The sequence below is a fragment of the Mesoplodon densirostris genome, chromosome 14 (assembly GCF_025265405.1).
Source record: "Mesoplodon densirostris isolate mMesDen1 chromosome 14, mMesDen1 primary haplotype, whole genome shotgun sequence".
Taxonomy (NCBI): Eukaryota; Metazoa; Chordata; class Mammalia; order Artiodactyla; family Ziphiidae; genus Mesoplodon; species Mesoplodon densirostris.
Window position 1 is genome coordinate 19,137,840 of NC_082674.1, and position 20,115 is coordinate 19,157,954.

At 36.5% G+C, this 20,115-nt stretch overlaps 1 protein-coding gene across 8 annotated transcripts in view; it reads right to left on the bottom strand.

The window, feature by feature from the left end:
* The window catches only part of ITSN2 (intersectin 2), a 165,188-nt gene that overhangs the window by 68,529 nt on the left and 76,544 nt on the right, over window positions 1-20,115 (bottom strand). For all 8 annotated transcript variants that reach the window (XM_060116785.1, XM_060116782.1, XM_060116780.1 and 5 more), the window contains 3 exons: window positions 13,288-13,424; window positions 9,504-9,640; window positions 8,365-8,462 (listed from right to left, as the gene is read on the bottom strand). In XM_060116785.1, coding sequence (XP_059972768.1) covers window positions 8,365-8,462; window positions 9,504-9,640; window positions 13,288-13,424 — 372 coding nt within the window. The remainder of the gene's footprint in view (window positions 1-8,364; window positions 8,463-9,503; window positions 9,641-13,287; window positions 13,425-20,115) is intronic.

The window sequence follows — 20,115 nt, forward strand, 5'->3', positions numbered from 1 at the left end:
TTTGAACTCTCTAGGAGAAGTAGAAAACTTTTTCTGAATACTGTTTTCCAACTGGTAAAACACAGAGGTGATTTATAGTTTCATTTCTTCTCCCAGACATTTCCTTCCTACAGTCTGGCATCCTCTGTCCTCACAGCACCCCTTCTTCCGCTTCTTGGTCCTTTGTCCTTTAAACACTGATGATACCTCAAGTTTTATCACTGGCTCTCTTACTTCACACTATACACTTCTGGAAGAGGCCCACTCACTTCTATAGTGATCAGTTCTTTATACGATATATTTGCAGAACTGACTTCTTTTCTCTAATGGGATAAGCCTGTACTTTCAACTACTTCCCAGATATCTTCAACTGGATGATACATAGGAATTTCCAACTCAAGCCTAAGATTGAACTTGTTTTCTTCCCCAGTCTACTCCTTCTCCTCAATTACTTTATCTCTGTTATTCTTACCATCAAAGACTTAGTCATTCTAAATAAAAAATCTTTGGATAGGGAGGGTGGGAGATGCAAGAGGGAAGAGATATGGGGACATATGTACATGTATAACTGATTCACTTTGTTATAAAGCAGAAACTAACACACCATTGTAAAGCAATTATACTCCAATAAAGATGTTAAAAAAAAAATCTCTGGCTCTTACCTCTCTCACACTTCCATATCCAAACTGTTGATTTCACTTCTAAAAGCTCTTTCAAATTATTTTTTTCAACCCTACCCTCCTAACCTACTTCAGGCCTTTTTCATTTCACACCTAGATTATTGTAATCTTTACTCATCCTTTAAGATTCTGTTAACTGCCCCCAAACTAGGTCAGAGTTATCTCATACATACTGTCATGAGACAGCATGCATTATCATACTGTGTGATTCTTTATTTACATGTATCTCTTCCATTTGTCTGTGAGCCTTTTAATTGATACCCACTGCCCAGCATAATACATATTTTCTTAATTCACTGAATAAATATGCCAACTATGTCTCTGTTCTCCACTCCATTTTCTACACTTTTCAGATAACCTTTCTAAAATAGATTTGACAGTGTTTTACCTATCAAAATCATGTAGGGGCCTCCCTGGTGGCGCAGTGGTTAAGAGTCCGCCTGCCGATGCAGGGGATACGGGTTCGTGCCCCGGTCTGGGAGGATCCCATATGCCGCGGAGCGGCTGGGCCCGTGAGCCATGGCCGCTGGGCCTGCGCGTCCGGAGCCTGTGCTCCGCAACGGGAGAGGCCACAACAGTGAGAGGCCCGCATACCGCAAAAAGAAAAAAAAAAAAAAATCATGTAGAATTTGTATGGTGATTCCATATCCATTAAGATTTTTAAAAACACTCTTTTTGAGGTATAATTAGCATATTATAAATTCACATTTAAGGTATTAAATTTGATAAGTTTTGACATATGTATACAGTTGTGAAAAATCACACAACCAAGATAATAAACATATCTATCATCCCGAAATGTCTCCTTTTGCTCTACTGAAAGCACTCCCTCCCACTCCTCCACTTGACCCACACCCCATCTCCAGGAAAACACAGGTCTGCTTTTTGTCATTATAAATTAGTCTGCATGTTCTAGAACTTTATATAAATAAAATCACACAATATACATCCCTTTCTGGGGGGTCTGACTTTTACTCGGCCTATTATTTATTATTATTTTGAGATCCATCCATGTTGTAGTGAATGTGAATAGTTCATTTCATTTTATTGCTGAGTAATATTACATGGTATGATGTACAACAATTTGTCTATCTGTTTACCTACTGATGGAAGATTGAATTGTTTCCAGTTTTCTGGCTATTACAAATAAAGCTGCTAGGAACATTTGTCTTTGTATGGACATATGCTTTCAATTCTCTCAAGTAAAGATCTAGGAGTGAGAGGGCTGTCTCATATGGTAGATGCACGTTTAACTTATTTTACTGATAATAATGACTTTATTGAGATATAATTCACCATACAATCCTCCCATTTAAAGTACACAAATCAATGGATTTTAGTATATTCACTTATGCAACCATTATCACAATCAATTATAGAACCTTCGCTATTAAAAAGAAACCTTGTACTATGTTGTATCTAAGAGTCTAAGAAATCCTTGAGCAGCCCAAAGTTGTAAGGATTTTCTCCAATGTCTTTTTCTAGAAGTTCCACAGTTCTAGGTTTTACATTTCAGGATTTACCTCTGATCTATTTTGAGTTAACTTTCATATATGTTGTAAGGAACAAATGAAAATTCATTTTTGTGCCTATGGATATCCAAATGTTCCAATGTCATTTGCTTTTTTGAAAAGACTAGGACTTCCCTGGTGGTGCAGTGGGTAGGAATCCGCCTGCCAATGCAGGGGACACGGGTTCGAGCTCTGGTCCAGGAAGATCTCACATGCCGCAGAGCAACTAAGCCTATGTACCACAACTGCTGAGCCTGCGCTCTAGAGCCCGCGTTCCGCAACAAGAGAAGCCACCGCAATGAGAAGCCCACGAACCTCAACAAAGAGTAGCCCCCGCTCGCCGCAACTAGAGAAAGCCTGCACAGCAACAAAGACCCAATGCAGCTAAAAATAAATAAATAAATAAATTTATATTTAAAAAAAGACTATCCTTTCTCCACTGAGTTGCCTTTGCACCTTTATAAAAAATCAGTTATATAAATATGCAGGTGTAGATCCATGTATCTATTCTGTTCCACTTGTCTATTTTCCAATCTAGATACTAATACTACACCATTCTGATTGCTATAACTTTTATAATAAGCCTTATAATCAGGTAGCATAAGATCTCCAACTTTGTTCTTCTTTTTCCAAAGTTGTTTTGATTATGAATCAGCTTGTAAATTCTATTCTGTTCCACTTGTTTATTTTCCAATCTAGATACTAATACTATACCATCTTGATTGCTATAACTTTTATAATAAGCCTTATAATCAGGTAACATAAGATCTCCAACTTTGTTCTTCTTTTTCCGAAGTTGTTTTGGTTATGAATCAGCTTGTAAATTCTATTCTGTTCCACTTGTTTATTTTCCAATCTAGATACTAATACTACACCATCTTGATTGCTATAACTTTTATAACAAGCCTTATAATCAGGTAACATAACATCTCCAGCTTTGTTCTTCTTTTTCCAAAGTGGTTTGGTTATGAATCAGCTTGTAAATTTTTACAAAAAAGTGGAAAAGAAGTACTGAGATCTTTCTGAATGGAACACTTGTAGGATAGAGCCTGAGGATTTTCCCAAACTGTTCTCATTTAAGTATTATTTCCTAAGCTCTGTATTTATCTAAAACAGAGATAATTTAGGAAAAAAAAGATGTTAAAAAATAAATAATATGTATAAAAATTCTCAATTAAAAAGGGCTACCCTTTTAATACATCTGATGAACTTAATGTGATTGAGAGACGCCGATATTGCTGTTTCTGTTATCTTGTGCATGAGACCTATTAGACGTGTGAAAATACTGACCCCTTGGAAAAGAAGTCTGTGTTAATATAATTGTACATTGTATGCTGTCATATGTAGCATATCACATAGACAACTGTCTGGCTGTACTTGGAAGACTTTTTGAAATGTGATTGCTACTCAATGATTTTCTGTTTTAAAGAGTGTTAAACAGATCACATACGCAAGTAATAAGACCAAAAATCTTAACACCTATGTATACAATTAAACTGCATAGCTTATATTCTTAAAAAAAAAAAAGCCTGGTGGGAGTTTGATTGAAACTGCCTTGAATCTATAGAACAATTTGAGGAGAATTGCTTTCTTATCAATACAGAGTCTTCCAACCCATAAACATGGTATAGCTTTCCATTTATTTAGGTCTTCCATTTTTCTTAACAATACTTTGTAATTTTCAATAAACAGGTCTTGTACATCTTTTGTCAGTTTTATATCTAAGCATTTCATATTTTTATGTTACTGTAAATGTTATTTTTAATTTCTATTTCTGAATATCCATTGCTTGTATGTAGAAATACAACTAATTTCTGTATATTGATCTTGTTTCCTGCAACTTTGCTAAACTCACTTATTACTTCTAGTAGCTTTTTTTTTCTTTTTAAGATTCTATGGGATTTTCTACACAATCATGTCTTCTGCAAATTAAATCTTACTTCTCCATTTCCAATCTTTTTTTTTTTTTTTTTTTTTTTTTTTTTTGCGGTACGTGGGCCTCTCACTGCTGTGGCCTCTCCCGTTGCGGAGCACAGGCTCTGGACGCGCAGGCTCAGCGGCCATGGTTCACGGGCCCAGATGCTCCGTGGCATGTGGGATCCTCCCGGACCAGGGCACGAACCCGTGTCCCCTGCATCGGCAGGTGGACTCTCAACCACTGCGCTACCAGGGAAGCCCCTCCATTTCCAATCTTAATGTCTTTTATTCTATGCTGAGTCACTGCAGATCCATTACGATTTTTATCCTAGAAGATCCCATCTCTCTAGTTTTAAGCTCTTCAAAGTTCAAACTTCTTAGTGTAGAATTCAAGGCCTCTGAAATTGTGGTTTCTTTGTCAAGTACCAACTTACCTTTCTAGCTTCATCTCCTAATATTTGTCCCATATTCTAGGTAAATGGTTATGTGACATTCTTTAAACACACCAGGCTCAGTGTTTTTGTTCAAGATATTCCTCCTGCCAGAATTTTGTCAGGTTTAGGGGAAAGAACAGAGACTTTGGAGTTAAGTGAACCATGTTTCAGTCTTAGCCATGCCATGTGGCTGGTAATCTGCTGTAAGGTAATGAATATCATCTAAAGCCTCAGTTTGTTCATCCATAAATTTGGGGGGAAAATACCTGCCCTACCTTCCTCCAGGTTATTCTGAGGATTAAATTAAGAATATTTATAAAAGTGCTTAGTAAACTGTAAAGCTCTAAACAAGTATAAAGCATAATACTTTGAGCCCTTTCTCCATCCTATCCTTGGGGAAAATGTTCCCAATGCTATTTGGTTGTGTTATTGCTTCATCTTCTGGGCTCCTATAGCACTTTATTTCTTTAAATGGTTGATCTAAACATATCGCATTATATTTTGTACAATTATACATATTTCTTTTTTCTTCCTAAACTTTGCCTTCCTTATTCATTTTTATATATCCCCAGTAGGCACATGGCTAGAAACTCAACAAATGTTAACTTGGACTATTCTAAATTAGATAAACAACAGATTCAAAGTTTAATTAATAACCAATGGATTTATTATCGGGCAACTTCATTTGTGTTTATGGTAAATAATTGTCATTTTAATGCCATATGTCTGGCTATTTATTACATCATGAATGAGATATTTAAAAAATCCCTCAATCTAAGCTGCTTTGGTTAACTACATAGATAATATCATAACTATCTAATTACAATAAAATGGTGTTCTGAAATAGAACAAGAGGAACCATTGATAAAATATTATACTGTAGATCTAGTTAAGACTAGTTTAAAATAGCTAATCCAGAGCACTAAAAATGAAGGCAAGAACATAATAAACCGTGAGGAATATGCAACCTAAACCTGATTTAAATATTTGGTCTAAAGGCAAGGAATCACTGAAAGGTATGAGTACTGGCATTCAAACACTAACTTCCTCCTTTTCTTACAAACTTTTAAAAGCAAAATTTCTTTAATACTATTTCCTAATGTTTTCAACCTTCTGAAGAAGAAAAGGCCCAATCATTTATTATTCAGAGTTAGACCAGATTGGCTCTGTAAGGGGTCAATTTTAACCAATTTCATACCTGTCATTTACAATTCTAACTGATTTCTAGTTGTCAATTTACATAGAGAGTTAAACTAGAAAATTTTACATAAATTCTCACAGGCCTAGGGAAACTATTACTTCAAAAATAGCATTAACAGATAAGGATAGAAAAATAGGTTGCCATGAAAAATGTTGCCATGGTTCAGTGGAATTTATCATCTTTTTCACTTTCACTCAAACCTCCTCGGCCACCTTCATTCATTAAGTTGACCAGATGTTGCCTCCTATCTTACCAACAATACAGAAGCCCTCAGATTTGACCTCACCTCTACTTCAGCACAAGTTATGATCCCATCCATCCCTTCGTCCAGCCCTCCAATCACAAAGGAAAATGTATCTAGCCCTTCCACCTCTCCCTCTTCCTGTGCTATAGACCCCAAGCCCTCCAGATTATCATGGATCTTCCTCCTCTCCATCCATTGGTCAGAACAGAGAGGTTTGACAGGGAGGCATGAGGTGCCTTCCTGAGCGCTCTGTGTTCTGTGTGTTGAATTGAGTGGTGGTTTCAAAGATCTATATACATGTACAAATTATTTGAGCTGTACACTTGCGGTTGTGTACTTCACTCAATGTAAATTACATTTTAATTAGAAAAAACACCTCCCTCCATTAGTGATTTACTCTTTCTGGTATCATTAACCCTTTTCCTCTGCAGATCCTTTCTATTATTTAAACTTGCTCAGGCTTCTGCCAAGTTAAAACACAAAAAACAAAAAGCAAGAACAACTTCCCTCAACCCACATTCCTCATTATTTACCACCTTTGCTCCCTCCGCTCTTTCAAAAGTCAAACTCCTTCAGAGAGTTTCATATATTCATTGTCTCCTCTTCCTTCCTTCCAACTGTTCCTCAACTCACTGACATCTGGCTTCTTCCCCCACCACTCCACTCAACTAATACTCTTCTCCTCAAGGTTAACAATAACTGTGCTGTTGTTAATCTAATGGTTATTTTTTTAGTACTGTCTTATTTTACATGTGGACCACTCTTCTCAAATGTCCCTGACACTAAACTCTGTTTTGTTCCTACCTCTAGTCATTCTTTTATGGCTCCCCCTCCTCTAACAATCCCTTCCATGTCTGTGCTTTTCAGGGATTGCATCCTCAGTCATCTTCCCCCTTCTTTATTACACCCTTGGATGAGCTCTGCCACAGTCGTCTTCAATAACCATCACAACACACTGATGACATCCAAACTGGCTTCTAGATATCTCTGGATATCCAACTGCTGCCTAGAAATCTGAAACTCATCCCAGACTGAACTCATTATAATTCCCACTTAAATTTCCTCCTTCTAATCTTCCTGTCTTAATGAATGAACACCATTATCAACCAAGCTGTCCAAATCAGGTATCTGGTAGTAACTCATGACTCATTCTTTACATCAAAGATTCGGCAGAGAACAGAAGCACTCAAGAAACTCCAGCTAACATTATGTTCCTGCTGTCACTACCACCAGACTGGCTCTCTGACCGTGGGAGATGTCTGCTCTAAAGCTGGTAGCAGTCTACACCCTTCCTTCCTCTACTTCTTTAGGATGTCTGTCTTTCTCATTAAACTATAAACTCACTGAGAGCAGAGACTGTCTTGTTCACTATACCCCTAGCCTATCATAGCTCCCAACAAGTATTTGCTGAAACAAATAAAGGATATAACCAAAAATATAAGTAAGCTCTTGATCAAACATGCCCAGAGCTAGGCTACATTGCTTCATTCTTGGACACTACCTCATCATCACCAAGTAGAAGAGGAGGAAGGGCAGGACCAGAAGACTGTGGACTCAAGCTCCTCAGCTGAGGAGCAGCTATGGCACTGTCAGTGTGGCAATGGCAACAGAAGGAATGTGTAGCTGGGGACTGTCTTGAGCATTTGAATAGATGGTTCTAGTAAACCTTATTCCAAGTATCATTAAACATTTGCTACCTGATAAAATACACCAAACTGGTGACAGTGCAGGTTAAAAAAGAAAACAGACACTGGCTAGGTATTCTAGGCAATATTGCCTTTATTTACTAAGAAGAAAACTGAAGCCAGGATTAAAATCAAGTCGGTATGCTTCTAAAGCCTGTATTCTTTCTAGTAAATCACATAGCTCTGTCAAATGCTATTCCCTGCATCCTCTCTTATTCATTCATTTTACATCGTTTGTGATTATACAATAAAAATCTTTTTTTTCCAAGGAACAAGGGTCTGCATCTAATTAGAGCTACAGAACCTAACTCCTTCAACTCTTTTAATGGTTGCCAGAAAATAACCAGCTCCCCCAAATTTCACTGGTAATTTATTAAAATAACAAAATATCACCTTTTATGACATAAAGCAGTATGGCAGAGTGGAAAGAACACTGGTTTTGGAAATCAAAAGACATGTACTTGCACCCCACATTGCCAGTGTGCTGCTGACAGTTACAACTTGTGTTAAGTCTTCCTACCTAGAATATGGCAGTAATAATAACTGTCCTATGCAGCTCTGCGGTATGTCATAAGAACCAAATGAGGTAATGCTTAGGGTATATTTTTAAAATGGTAAATCACTATATAATAGTATACTCAATATTATTATAGAAAGTAATACAGTACATTGCATTCAGCTTATTCATGAGAAAAAAAGATTTTGTTTCCCACCTGTATTATATCCCCAGAATTAAAACTCATTTCGTCATGGTTCCTTGCTTCAAAGCAATATAATGCTCTGTAATTTACCAAAGCACTGGCTGGCTCACCTAAAGAGAAGATAATTGTCATTATTTGCTTCTTTCATATATACACATCTTTGCTATGACTCAATAAAGAGCTTGAAAAGAAAAAAACTGAGCATCAAACAGTATCATGAAAATCCATTTAATTTAGGCTTGTTAGAATTTAAATATTTTCAATAGTCACAGAATCAATATAAAAACAAACAAGGATATTCCTCTTAAGTAGGAGTCAGTAAAACAAAGAGATAGTTTGCAGGGTGTGCCATAAGCATGGATGAAGGAAGGTGGGGTGGTAATTGAGCTGTGTCAAGTGGAGGGAGACTAAGTTGCAAGAGGCTTAATTTGATCTGCGGAGGTCAGAATATCACAGGGAAGAAGAGCACAAAAGGGAGGTCACAGACAGAAGGTTAGTCAGTAAACAGGGTTGACTACAGATGTATCAGTATGGTTCTAAAAAAAAAAAACAGTACAAGAGTTCACAAGTGTACTTGACAATAGATGAAAGATATTTTATTTTGCTCATTTGTAGAATAAATGCTTTAACTTAGAAAATTTTCAACATATTGTATCATTAATAAGGATTCAAAGGTTTGTGCATTCAGAAGAAATACAATAATATTTAAAGTATTTTAGAAATGCACTCTGGGGTGTATCAAAAACAATGTATATCTTCTGAGAAAATTTCAGTATGCAAAGGCTTAAAACTTTACTGTTGCTTCATTAAAATAAACAGTTTAGTTACACCGGCGGAATAAAATATTTTAAACTATTTACTTCATTTATGAAAACTGTGTCAGGGTTTATGCACTGTTAGTGACGCCTATCTTCTTTTCTTTGTGTTGCTTTAAGATTTCTACCCTCAGTCTGTTTTTTTTTTTTTCCTCAGTCTGTTTTAATAAACCCTTCCAAGTTTAATTTAGAAAAAGGTCTTTTCTGACTCTAAGGATTAGCATTCATTTTAATTTTCTTCTTTTTTTGAACCTCATCAGAGTCTATTTTTTTCTTTTCGCTTTTGTTGCTCTGTTTCAGAAAAATCAAATCAATTATTTTCATCCTTATCCTTACTTTGTTTCTCCTCAGCTTTCCACTCCACTTCTTGAACTTTTTCTTGTGTTTTTTCTTCTTGGAGTCGCTTTTGTTTTTCTTCTTCCTCCTTTCTAAGATTTTCTTTCCATAAGTTTTCTTTTCCTTGTTTTGCTTTCCTTTACATGAAAGAAAAAGAGTTTGCATAATGTCCTAAATTTTTTTTATGCAAAATAAAAATGTAATAGAAGATCTTGTTCCTGACAAACTAAAGAAAAATTACATATTTCTTATATGTTTAAATATAATCTTAGGGACTTCTCTTGTGGTGCAGTGGTTGGGAATCTGCCTGCCAATGCAGGGGACACAGGTTCGAGCCCTGGGCCAGGAAGATCCCACATGAAGCAGAGCAACTAAGCCCATGCGCCACAACCACTGAGCCTGCGAGCCACAACTACTGAGCCCATGGGCCACAACTACTGAAGCCCACACACCCTAGAGCCTGTGCGTCACAACTACTGAGCCCATGCACCACAACTACTGAAACCTGCGTGCTCTAGGGCCCACATGTTGCAACTACTGAGCCCATGTGCTGCAACTACTGAAGCCCATGTGCCTAGAGCCTGTGCTCCGCAACAAGAGAAGCAACCGCAATGAGAAGCCCGCACACCGCAACGAAGAGTAGCCCCTGATCGCCGCAACTAGAGAAAGCCCGCGTGCAGCAATGAAGACCCAACACAGCCAAAAATAACAAAATAAAAAAAATACAATCTTATACAGTTATGTATTTATTATATATAGCAAAGACATATTAGTAGGGGGGTGTGGAGAAACCATGGGGATCAGGGCTGAAGGGGAAAACCAATTAATCAATCAATTAATCAAGAGAGAAACTAAGCACAAGTAGATGAGCTAGGGAGTATGACTAACAATTTCTCACACTCTCAAATTTCTTCCTGCCAGCCAACCTCCCAAACCCAAGAAAAAAAGTGGAAAAAAACTGTAATGGAATTGTTCAGAAAACGAATCTAAAAATTATATCTAAATTTCCTTCCCTCGTCTCCAGATTCTTCACAAGGACTGCTGTCAAACTCTTATTCCCACTATCCTAGCTAATCCCTGTTTTCAGGATTGAGTCATTGCTGTGAAAATAGGAAATGCTGCTGGACAGATTATCTACTTCTTATATTATCACTTAAAAGTCTTTTTCATTTGTTGGATTTTAGATAATAGAGCATTTTTCCTCTATAGGTCCATACTTCTGTACATGTTTCTATGACATTTGATATAGCTGCAGCTTGGTTTCTAGCTGGTCAAGATGGTCTAAGATCAGCTTAGTTGTTTTAGTATTAGAATTAATGCTCACTGGAGTTCTTCTTGCATATACTTTTTATGATCTTACTGGAGGCAGAGCAGTCACCACTAATTAGCACCTTCTTCAAGTCTCAGCACACATTATCAGGGGCTAAGAAGATTGTGACTGGATGCATCCCTAGGATTTGGGGGCATTTATGCCCCACCAAGGTGAAAGTCTTGGCTTAATTCCATATCTCTATTCCTATAATTCCTGGAGGAATTTGGAAATCCTGGATAATTCCAAAAACTGTACACCCACTCAGTCATGAACCCTTCCTCCTCATCCCCCAAATGTCTTATACTTCATACTCCTGGTTCATTATCCCACAACTAACTTCCTCTCAACGCTTTGCAAATCCTCCTACACCCTCTATCACTTTGCAGAGTGCTTTCTCTAGCACTTTCCGTAACTGACACCCAGCTCTCCTTTGAGAGGCATGCTTCTCTTGCAGTCCTTAAGCAATTCCGACCAATATTCCCTTTCCCAGTTCCAGTAACTTTCCCTGACACTCTCCCACGCCTAGGATGACCCAACCTACCTTTATTTAAATTCCCATAGCATTATAAACACCACTATCAGAGTACCTGCCACATATTTACTGGGATAAAGAAAAGACTAGAGAGTTAAGAGAATAAAAAATTAAATTTTGGTAAAGTTTCTATGTGCGTGTTTGTGGATGAGAAACTGGTCCACGGCCAGAAGATGCTTCAGAAGTTGGACAAAGAGGCCACATCTACAATGTGAAAACCTGACTATTACCAATAGCTTGGGATGAGAAGGCAACATACCGTAGCAAATGGCCAAGAAATCAAGATGTAGTACTAAGACCCAGCTCTGGACCAATTCTACATGTTCTGATTTCTTCCCTCTACTAAAGCAGGATAATGTGCAAGGACAATGAATAAAATGAAAATGTGTATTACTAATACAGTCTGTTGGCCTGAAAGGAATTGTGAGCAGTGATGGAGAGATATCAAGATACTTGCATGTGTAAACAGAAAATTCTTACTAGCACATGACAGTCTCCATCTCTGTCAATCAAGAAGATTATTTACTACTAATGAATGAATGAATAAAAGTCGTTTTATTTGAGGATGCTCTTCAGAAGACTTAAAATAATATTTGTGGAACATTCTGCATGTGACTAATTTATTGTGATTTATTTTGATGATTTATTTTGATGACTGTCAACTTCTTTGACAACTACTCATTTTACTTTTTAGAAATGGACTTATTATATCTAAGGGAGAGCCCAAAATAAATAAATTCAAATAGAACTAAAAAAAAAGAAAGAAAAAGAAAATTCTAACACAGGGACTAGTTGTGCAGCACTGCACAGTTCCCCTGTGCAATGTTAAGTGGCACAAGTTAGGTGGCAAATAAAAGCCTTAATTTGAACTTTACTGTCTCCATGTCTATATTATTCTGGGATCTCGTTAGGGGAATCACAAAAGTAGGGGTCTTAGAATAAAGAATATTATAGCTATTTGTTTAGCTGTCTGACTCTCCTACTAGAATTATGAGAAATCTAGGGGCAAGGAGTAACCGTAACCCAGAGTCTACCTGCATCGCAGTCAACAGTGACCACTCAGTAAAAATGTGTTCAAGTGGTTATTCTAAAGCCATTAAGAAAAGAGGCCTGCTATATGGTAATGGGTCTTTCTTGCCTTCCCAGTAACTATTAGCTCTTTCATAGACATTATTGTCTACTCTTCTCCAGGGCAAAGAAATGTTGGTTTGTTGATACTTGTTAACTAATTATAATAATTTCTGACACTAGAGAACTTGGGAGAAACAAAGGAACATATCAGAAATAGAATCTTACCGATAGAAAAAAAAATCATGCAAAGTCTCTAAATGAATGGTTCTAAGCTTCAGATACCACAACTGCCTCACTTTTCCTTGCTATAAATGTAGGCAGTTGATATAGCTCAGATATATACAAAGAAGCCTGCATCAACATGGCATTTCTACACTCAGTATTACACTCTATAAAATTAAGTACTTGGTTTTTATAATTTTTCAGGAAACAGTAATGGATTTATTATGGAGAGACAGAAATAATGAATGCTTATTACCTGCAAAACATTATACTTGGTTCTTTAGTTTTATTTAATTCTGAGTTACTTATGAGGTATGCATTAATGTTCCTGTTTTTCAGATGGAAAAACTGAGGTTCCAAAAGGTAAAGTGACTTAACCAAGATCATCCAGATAGTAAGTGGTAGATCAAGAATTCTAAACCAGGGCTGACTCCAAAGTCTGTATTTTTCACTAATGGAACGTAAAATTGGTTACTGTAAACTCAGTCCACAAAAGAAGGACTGAACTTCTAAAATTTAGAATCTAATTAGCATCTTAGGATAATCATTTTATTCCCCTTAATTCTTCATAGTCAAACTAAAAATATGGGCAACAAAATTAGAATTCTAATAGCAATATAGTATAATAAATTTATCAATTATATTACCTTGTAGCCTCGTCTTCTAGTTTCTTTTTCTGTATTAGTTCTAATCTTTTTCTTTCAATTTCCCTCAGTTTGTCGCGTTTGATCTTATAAAGTTGTTCAAGGGCTAACTGCTGTGTATTGTAGCTTTCTCTCAGTTCCTAAGGAGAAAATAAGAAGTCAACGTGGCATTGATTTAAATACTTTTGTCTTATGCAAAAATGTGGCAACTTCATTAAAAGATAAAAATCATAAAGCAAGTTAAACTAAAGTAAAAAGATTAAAAGTCTTACAAAATCTAGATGATTGAAAAGTTCTTGAAAACAGTAAGTATTTAAGGTATGTGGTCAATGAGGACAAATGCATGTTAAAATCATCTGCTTTTATATTAATTCATTTCTAAGGAACATAGAATCTTTCACAAGCCAATTCTTTGATTTGGTACTTCATTTTCAATAAAAAAGCAATCTATTAAAAATACGAGGATGGGCCTCCCTGGTGGCGCAGTGGTTGAGAGTCCGCCTGCCGATGCAGGGGATACGGGTTCGTGCCCCGATCTGGGAGGATCCCATATGCCGCGGAGCGGCTGGGCCCGTGAGCCATGGCCGCTGGGCCTGCGCATCCGGAGCCTGTGCTCCGCAACGGGAGAGGCCACAACAGTGAGAGGCCCGCATACCGCAAAAAGAAAAAAAAAAAAAAACGAGGAAACAATTTGCTTATTATAACATTTGAGGAGGAATTTTGTTCAGTCATATTTTTGACACATGTAGTTTAACCAAGTTACCCATAACTTTTACCCAGTAAAATACTGAACTAAACACAGAAGCAATTATTCAATAATTTAATAATTATTCAATATTTATTTAATTTAAATAATAATATATTAAATAATTTAATAACTAAAAATGGAAAAGATAACGTCTACCTAAAACCATGACTGGAATGGGCCAAAATAATGAAAAGTATTCCAAACAGGAATTAAAATAAACATTTGTTTATTGAGCATCTAGCTCTGTGCAAAGTGCTATAAAGATTCACAGCGATCCAATCCAAGGCCGTCTTGACTCCCAAGTCTATAGTCCTTGTCTTCAAAGAGTTCAGTCTCAAAGTAAAGTGCCAAAATCTGGGATATAGGTAAGTGTCTTCGCAGAAACTTGTGATTATCTGTTCAGCATTTCCTTTCCCTCTTCTGCTAACTGCACCCTTCCTCCTTTTGGGAAGCTGATTTACCCCCCAATCCCACCCTTCTATGTGGTTTTGATGAGTCTGTCAGATTCAATGCTCCTACTCCCACCCAAGTGTGGTCACTGGATCTAAACAATCACAGCACCTCACCTCCCTGGCAAGAATGACTGGTTCAAAGGATGTGCACATGATCCAGGCTGGGCCACAATCCCTTCCCGGGATTCAGATATACTGAAGAGGGGAGAAAGAAGTCTTTCCTTCACTAAACTCATTAAAATGGGATAAGGTAAACCTGGAGCTGCCCCACTTCCTAGTGAGGCCATCAGGGGTAGGAATGAAGTCAAAACAGGAAAGAGAAAAGCAAAGATTAGAGATAGAGTTGGAGAGAGAGGGAGTGCTGGGGGAACCAAATCTCCAACTTCATTCCTGTGTCTAGGAACTGCCCCGTCTACTGATTCAGTCAATGGTCTTAGTACTCTTGCAATAACCACTCTTTTCAGCTTAACTATTTTGAACTGAATTTCTTTTACTTGGAATCTATAGAATTCTGAACAAGGGAGTAGAAAAAGCCTGGGATAAGGAAGAGGAAAAACAAACAAAAAACAAAGAAACTCCCACAAAAACCTAAAGTAAACAAAAGAGACTTCATGGCAAAGGTGGGAGCTTCAACAACATTTAGATAGAATTTTTTGGTAAAAGATGTCTTGGGGCATCTATCTATACACAAAAACAAAACTCCAAACCACAAACAAACAAACGAAAACAACCTAAGCTCTACTTCTTAATATTTTATAGATGAACCCTTTTAACTTGATTGAAATGGTAGATCTAATCTGAGTAAATGTGGTATCCAGAGACTATGCCCAAAATGTCTAAGATCAAGACTTGCAGCTTAAGACAACAAGAATACAAATACTACATTCATAGCAAAGTTTTCACAGATCTCAGCTTCTGTAGTTCTCTTTGTTGCACCTTTCTCTAAACTCTATTGACAGGACTTCCCTGGCGGTCCAGTGGTTAAGACTTCGCCTTCCAATGCAGGGGGTGCAGGTTCGATCCCTGGTCAGGGAGCTAAGATCCCACATGCCCCACGACCAAAAAACCAAAACATAAAACAGAAGCAATATTGTAAAAAATCAATAAAGACTTTAAAAATGGTCCACATCAAAAAAAAAAAACGTTCAAAAAAAACATCAAACAACTCTATTGAAAAGCGAAGAATACAATGGTTACAATCTGTGGAGAAGCAGTGTGGTTTAGTGATAAGGGCACATGGAGCACGGGTCTGGAATAAGAACGCCAAGGTCTGAATCAGGCTCTATCTGTGACTAGCTGAATAATCTTAGGTAAGTTACTTAACAGCCTCCTCATCTGTAAAATGGGGTTAATTATAGTACATGCCTCACAACACTGCTATGAGGACTGAATGGGTTAATACATATAAAGTGCTTACAATAGGGCAGGGCACATAGTAAGTCCTCAGTAAATATTAGCTATATTATTGGCTGAAGTCATAAATAGAATTATAAGTTTAAAAGGAGAGTGAAGAGGAGCCAAATTAATGTCTGATCTTAATATGGCTGTAAGGGTAGCCCTCTAACTTGTCCTTTAAAATACTGTTCCAAGTCTTCCTTCATTAGCCCATTCCTCCAGTGTGTGAAATAACGAGCTTCCTTGTGCTCCCCAAGACGTTCTGTGCATTCCCCTATCACAGGCAGCGTCTTCTGACTGTATGACTGTCTCCACTGGAGTGAGTTTCTTGACAACAGGATTGTCTTTCATCAAGGTATCCCCACCCAAGAGAAAGCCTGGTAGAGTGTAGTTATTTAATTAGTATTTAATTAGTATTTACTGGATGCATGAAAATACATAAACCATAGTCTATGCATATTAATAAGATTTGAAGAGCACCACAGGGCTTCCCAAAAACATTTCCTCTGCCTGACTTACAATGATTCTAGAAATTCTTATCATTAGACTCACTCACTCCTCTGAGTTAAGTCATGCTTCCAAGAGGTCCTGGTTAAATCTATCAGTTAACTATCACTTTGTTGTACAGCAGAAATTAACACAACACTGTAAATCAACTATACTTCAATTAAAAAAAAAATCTATCAGTTAACTGAAAAGAAGTAAACAATCTGCACTTAGGAAAAGAATTGTACTCCATCTTAACGGAATAATAGATCATTCTTTTCAGGTTAAGAAAGTTCTCTTCTATTCCTAATATGCTAATAACTTTTTCATTTTTTAATCATGAATAGATGTTAAATTTTATCAAATACGTTTTCTGCATTTAGTGAGATGAGCATACTATTTTTCTCCTTTAATCTGTTTATATAGCAAATTACAGTCAACAGTTTTACATGTCAAATCATCTTTGCATGGCTAAGATAAATCCAACTTGGTCATAATGGAGTATCCTTCTTATAAATTTCCACATTCAACTTTTCAATGTTCTTTAGAATTTTTGCCTCTATGCTAAATTGGTCTATAATGATCCTTTCTCATACTATTCTTATCAAATTTTGAGGTTTATGATAGTTTCATACAATAAGTTGGGAATATTCCCTCTTCTACATTTTGAAACAGATGTATAAGTCTGGAGTTATTTATTCCTTCAGTAAAATTCTGGGTCTGGATTCTCTTTTAGGGAAGATTTTAAACTATGGAATTAAAATATTTTGTGACAATAGAGCTACCTAAATATTTTATTTTTCTTGAGCCAGTTTCAGCAAATTCTGATTTGTTCATTTCACCTACGTTTTCATATTTATGTGCAAAATTTTTCATAATAGTCCCTTCTCTTTTATTGTTTGCAATGTATTTAGTTATAGCTCCTTTTCACTCCTTTATTTTTATTTTGCTTTTAAAGTAAGTCTTGCCAAAGGTTTGATAATTTTATTAATCTATAAAGAGAGTCAAATTTTGGCTTTCTTGATTCTCTGTATTAAATATCTGTGTTCTGTTTCACTAATTTCCTTCTACTTTTTTCCCTTTATTACACTAGTCTTTTTCTAGCTTCTTAAGTTGAACACTTAGCTTATAAATTTTCATCTTTTTTAAAAAATATATAACCATTTAAGGTCAAATCCTGACTCTCTGGGTTGAATTTCTGCTTGCTACCTGTGTGACCCTGGGCAACTTAATTTACTCCTATGTGAAATGTGAACAAATAATAGGACCTACCTCATCGGGTTAATATTAAGGATTAAATAAATTGATATAAGTAAAACATTTAGAACAGTGCCAGTCACAGATAAAGCCTTTAATAAATCCTAACTATTATTAGTATATCTTGATTTATGAATTAGAAAATAGTTATTGACTCCTGATATGGACTATGGGGAATCTGCTCATTTACACTATCCCCTATCTCCTCTCCATTTTCCAGTGTTTTGTTATAATTTAAAAATAGACTTATTCTACTATTTCATTTTCATAAACATTTGACAACATTTTGCAACGCAATTTTTCTCCAAGTTTTTATTTTGAAAACTTTCAGATCTACAAAAAATTTGACTAAGTTGAAGACGCTGATGCTTTCACCCCTAGAACTTCATCATTATTCTATGTAACTACGGTGTCAATGTCAGTACCAAACTAAAGAAATTTAACAGTGACATAATAACCTTAATACAGAATTCATACTCAAAAGATGTTCCCTCCCAATAGTGTAAATACTGTCCTTAATAACAGCTTTTTTTTGGCTCCATAATCCAATCAAGGACCATACACTTCATTTCGTTATTGTGAGAAGATTTCCTCCATCTTTTACGAGATTCACATTTTTAGAGTGTGGGTTAGTCAGCTATTTTACAGACCAAACCACAATTTGAGTTTGTCTAATTATTTCCTTACACTTATACGGATGAAATATTTTTGGCAAAAATAGTATAGAAGTGATGTCTTTAAAAAAAGAAAAAAAAGAAGTGATGTGTCTTTTTCAGTGCATCATATCAGGAGACACATAATGTCAGTTTCTGCCATTTGGGTAATGTTAAATTTGACTGCTTGGTTGAGGATGGTTTACCAGTTTCTGGCCTGACTATATTCTTTGCTCTTTATTGCCATTTCTAGATGATTATTTCTTCTTACTCTTACAAACTCCATCTTTTTCTGAGGCTCAGAATAACATCCAGCAGTACCACCCTCCCATTCCTCTTTATTGTCATCTATGGATCACCTGGTCACTGATCCTCATTCATTCATTTTCATTATTCTTCCAGTCTTTGACATCAATGTAGATGACCCCATCAAAACCTCAACTCAGACTGATCTCCTCAAACATGGGGAGGGGGAAATGTAAGCCTGGACGAAGTGAGAGAGTGGCATGGACATACGTACACTACCAAATGTAAAATAGATAGCTAGTGGGAAGCAGCTGCATGGCACAGGGAGATCAGCTCAGTGCTTTGTGACCACCTAGAGGGGTGGGATAGGGAGGGTGGGAGGGAGACGCAAGAGGGAGGAGAAATGGGGATGTATGTATAGCTGATTCATATATAGGTGGTTATACAGCAGAAACTAACACACCACTATAAAGCAATTATACTCCAATAAAGATGTTAAAAAAAAAAAAAGAAAGGTAGGGATTGAAAAAGTAACCTGGGAAATATCAGTCAAATAACAACTAAGAGCATGTGGTTTATTTGATGCTGAGTTGAAAACTGTAAGAACTGGTGTCCAGGGTGCTGATAGGACTTGAGCAGCTCTGCTAAGTCATTCTAAGTGACCAGAAACTATGAATTCAAAAGCATTCTCAATGTTCATTCTTGGGGCTAAACATATGTATTTCAGCACACTGGAGGAAAATTTTCCAAGTGAATATTATACAGAAAAGAAGGCTTAATTATCCCTTGGCACTGTTCCTTTCCTGCCTCAGAATTATTGAAAAAAATACTGAAAAACACAAATAGGATTTATGTAAATGTAAGTATCTGACAATAGATCTTCTGTATAGATAGCTTTATAAAACACAATTATAATAAAGTATATATGGTTTAAGAAGGTTATAAAGTTTAAGAGCATCACAGTAGGAGGATTATAACTTTCTACTGTGATAAAATCCATCGAAAATATAACTTCCCATTTTAACTAAAAAAAGAAAAAACAAAACAACTGATCTCCTCAACAATGATTTTTTTTTACTCCATTTAATCCATTTGCATTATTATACCCTGAATCTTGTCATCATCACAAAGAGAACTACCACTGATCAGTATCCCATTTTCCAAACGTAAGTTCTTATCCTTCAAGCTTTTCTTATATATGGTACATCCATTTCAACAGGTTTCCAACCTCACTGAGACCTCCATTCTGCTGACCCCATCATCCTCTCTTTTTTCATCAGCACCCCTTCCTCTTTGCATATCCCTTCATGTCCAGTACATATTTCAGAGTTCATGTTTATCACAGTTACTCTGTTAAGATCTGTAGCTCCCTTGTTCCTCCCTCTCTGCCCATGTCTATTAAAACCTCAAACCCGTACGAATCTATTAACCTATGTCATCATCCTTTTCCACACTTACACATAAACAGCTGAACTTTGGTGGGGAAAAAAAAGACACAATTAGGCCTGCTGTTTTCTACTTAAATTCATGAACTCCAACTTCAAATAGGCTTTCAACATTGCTCAGGACACCTACTGTGTTCCTCTATTAAGCT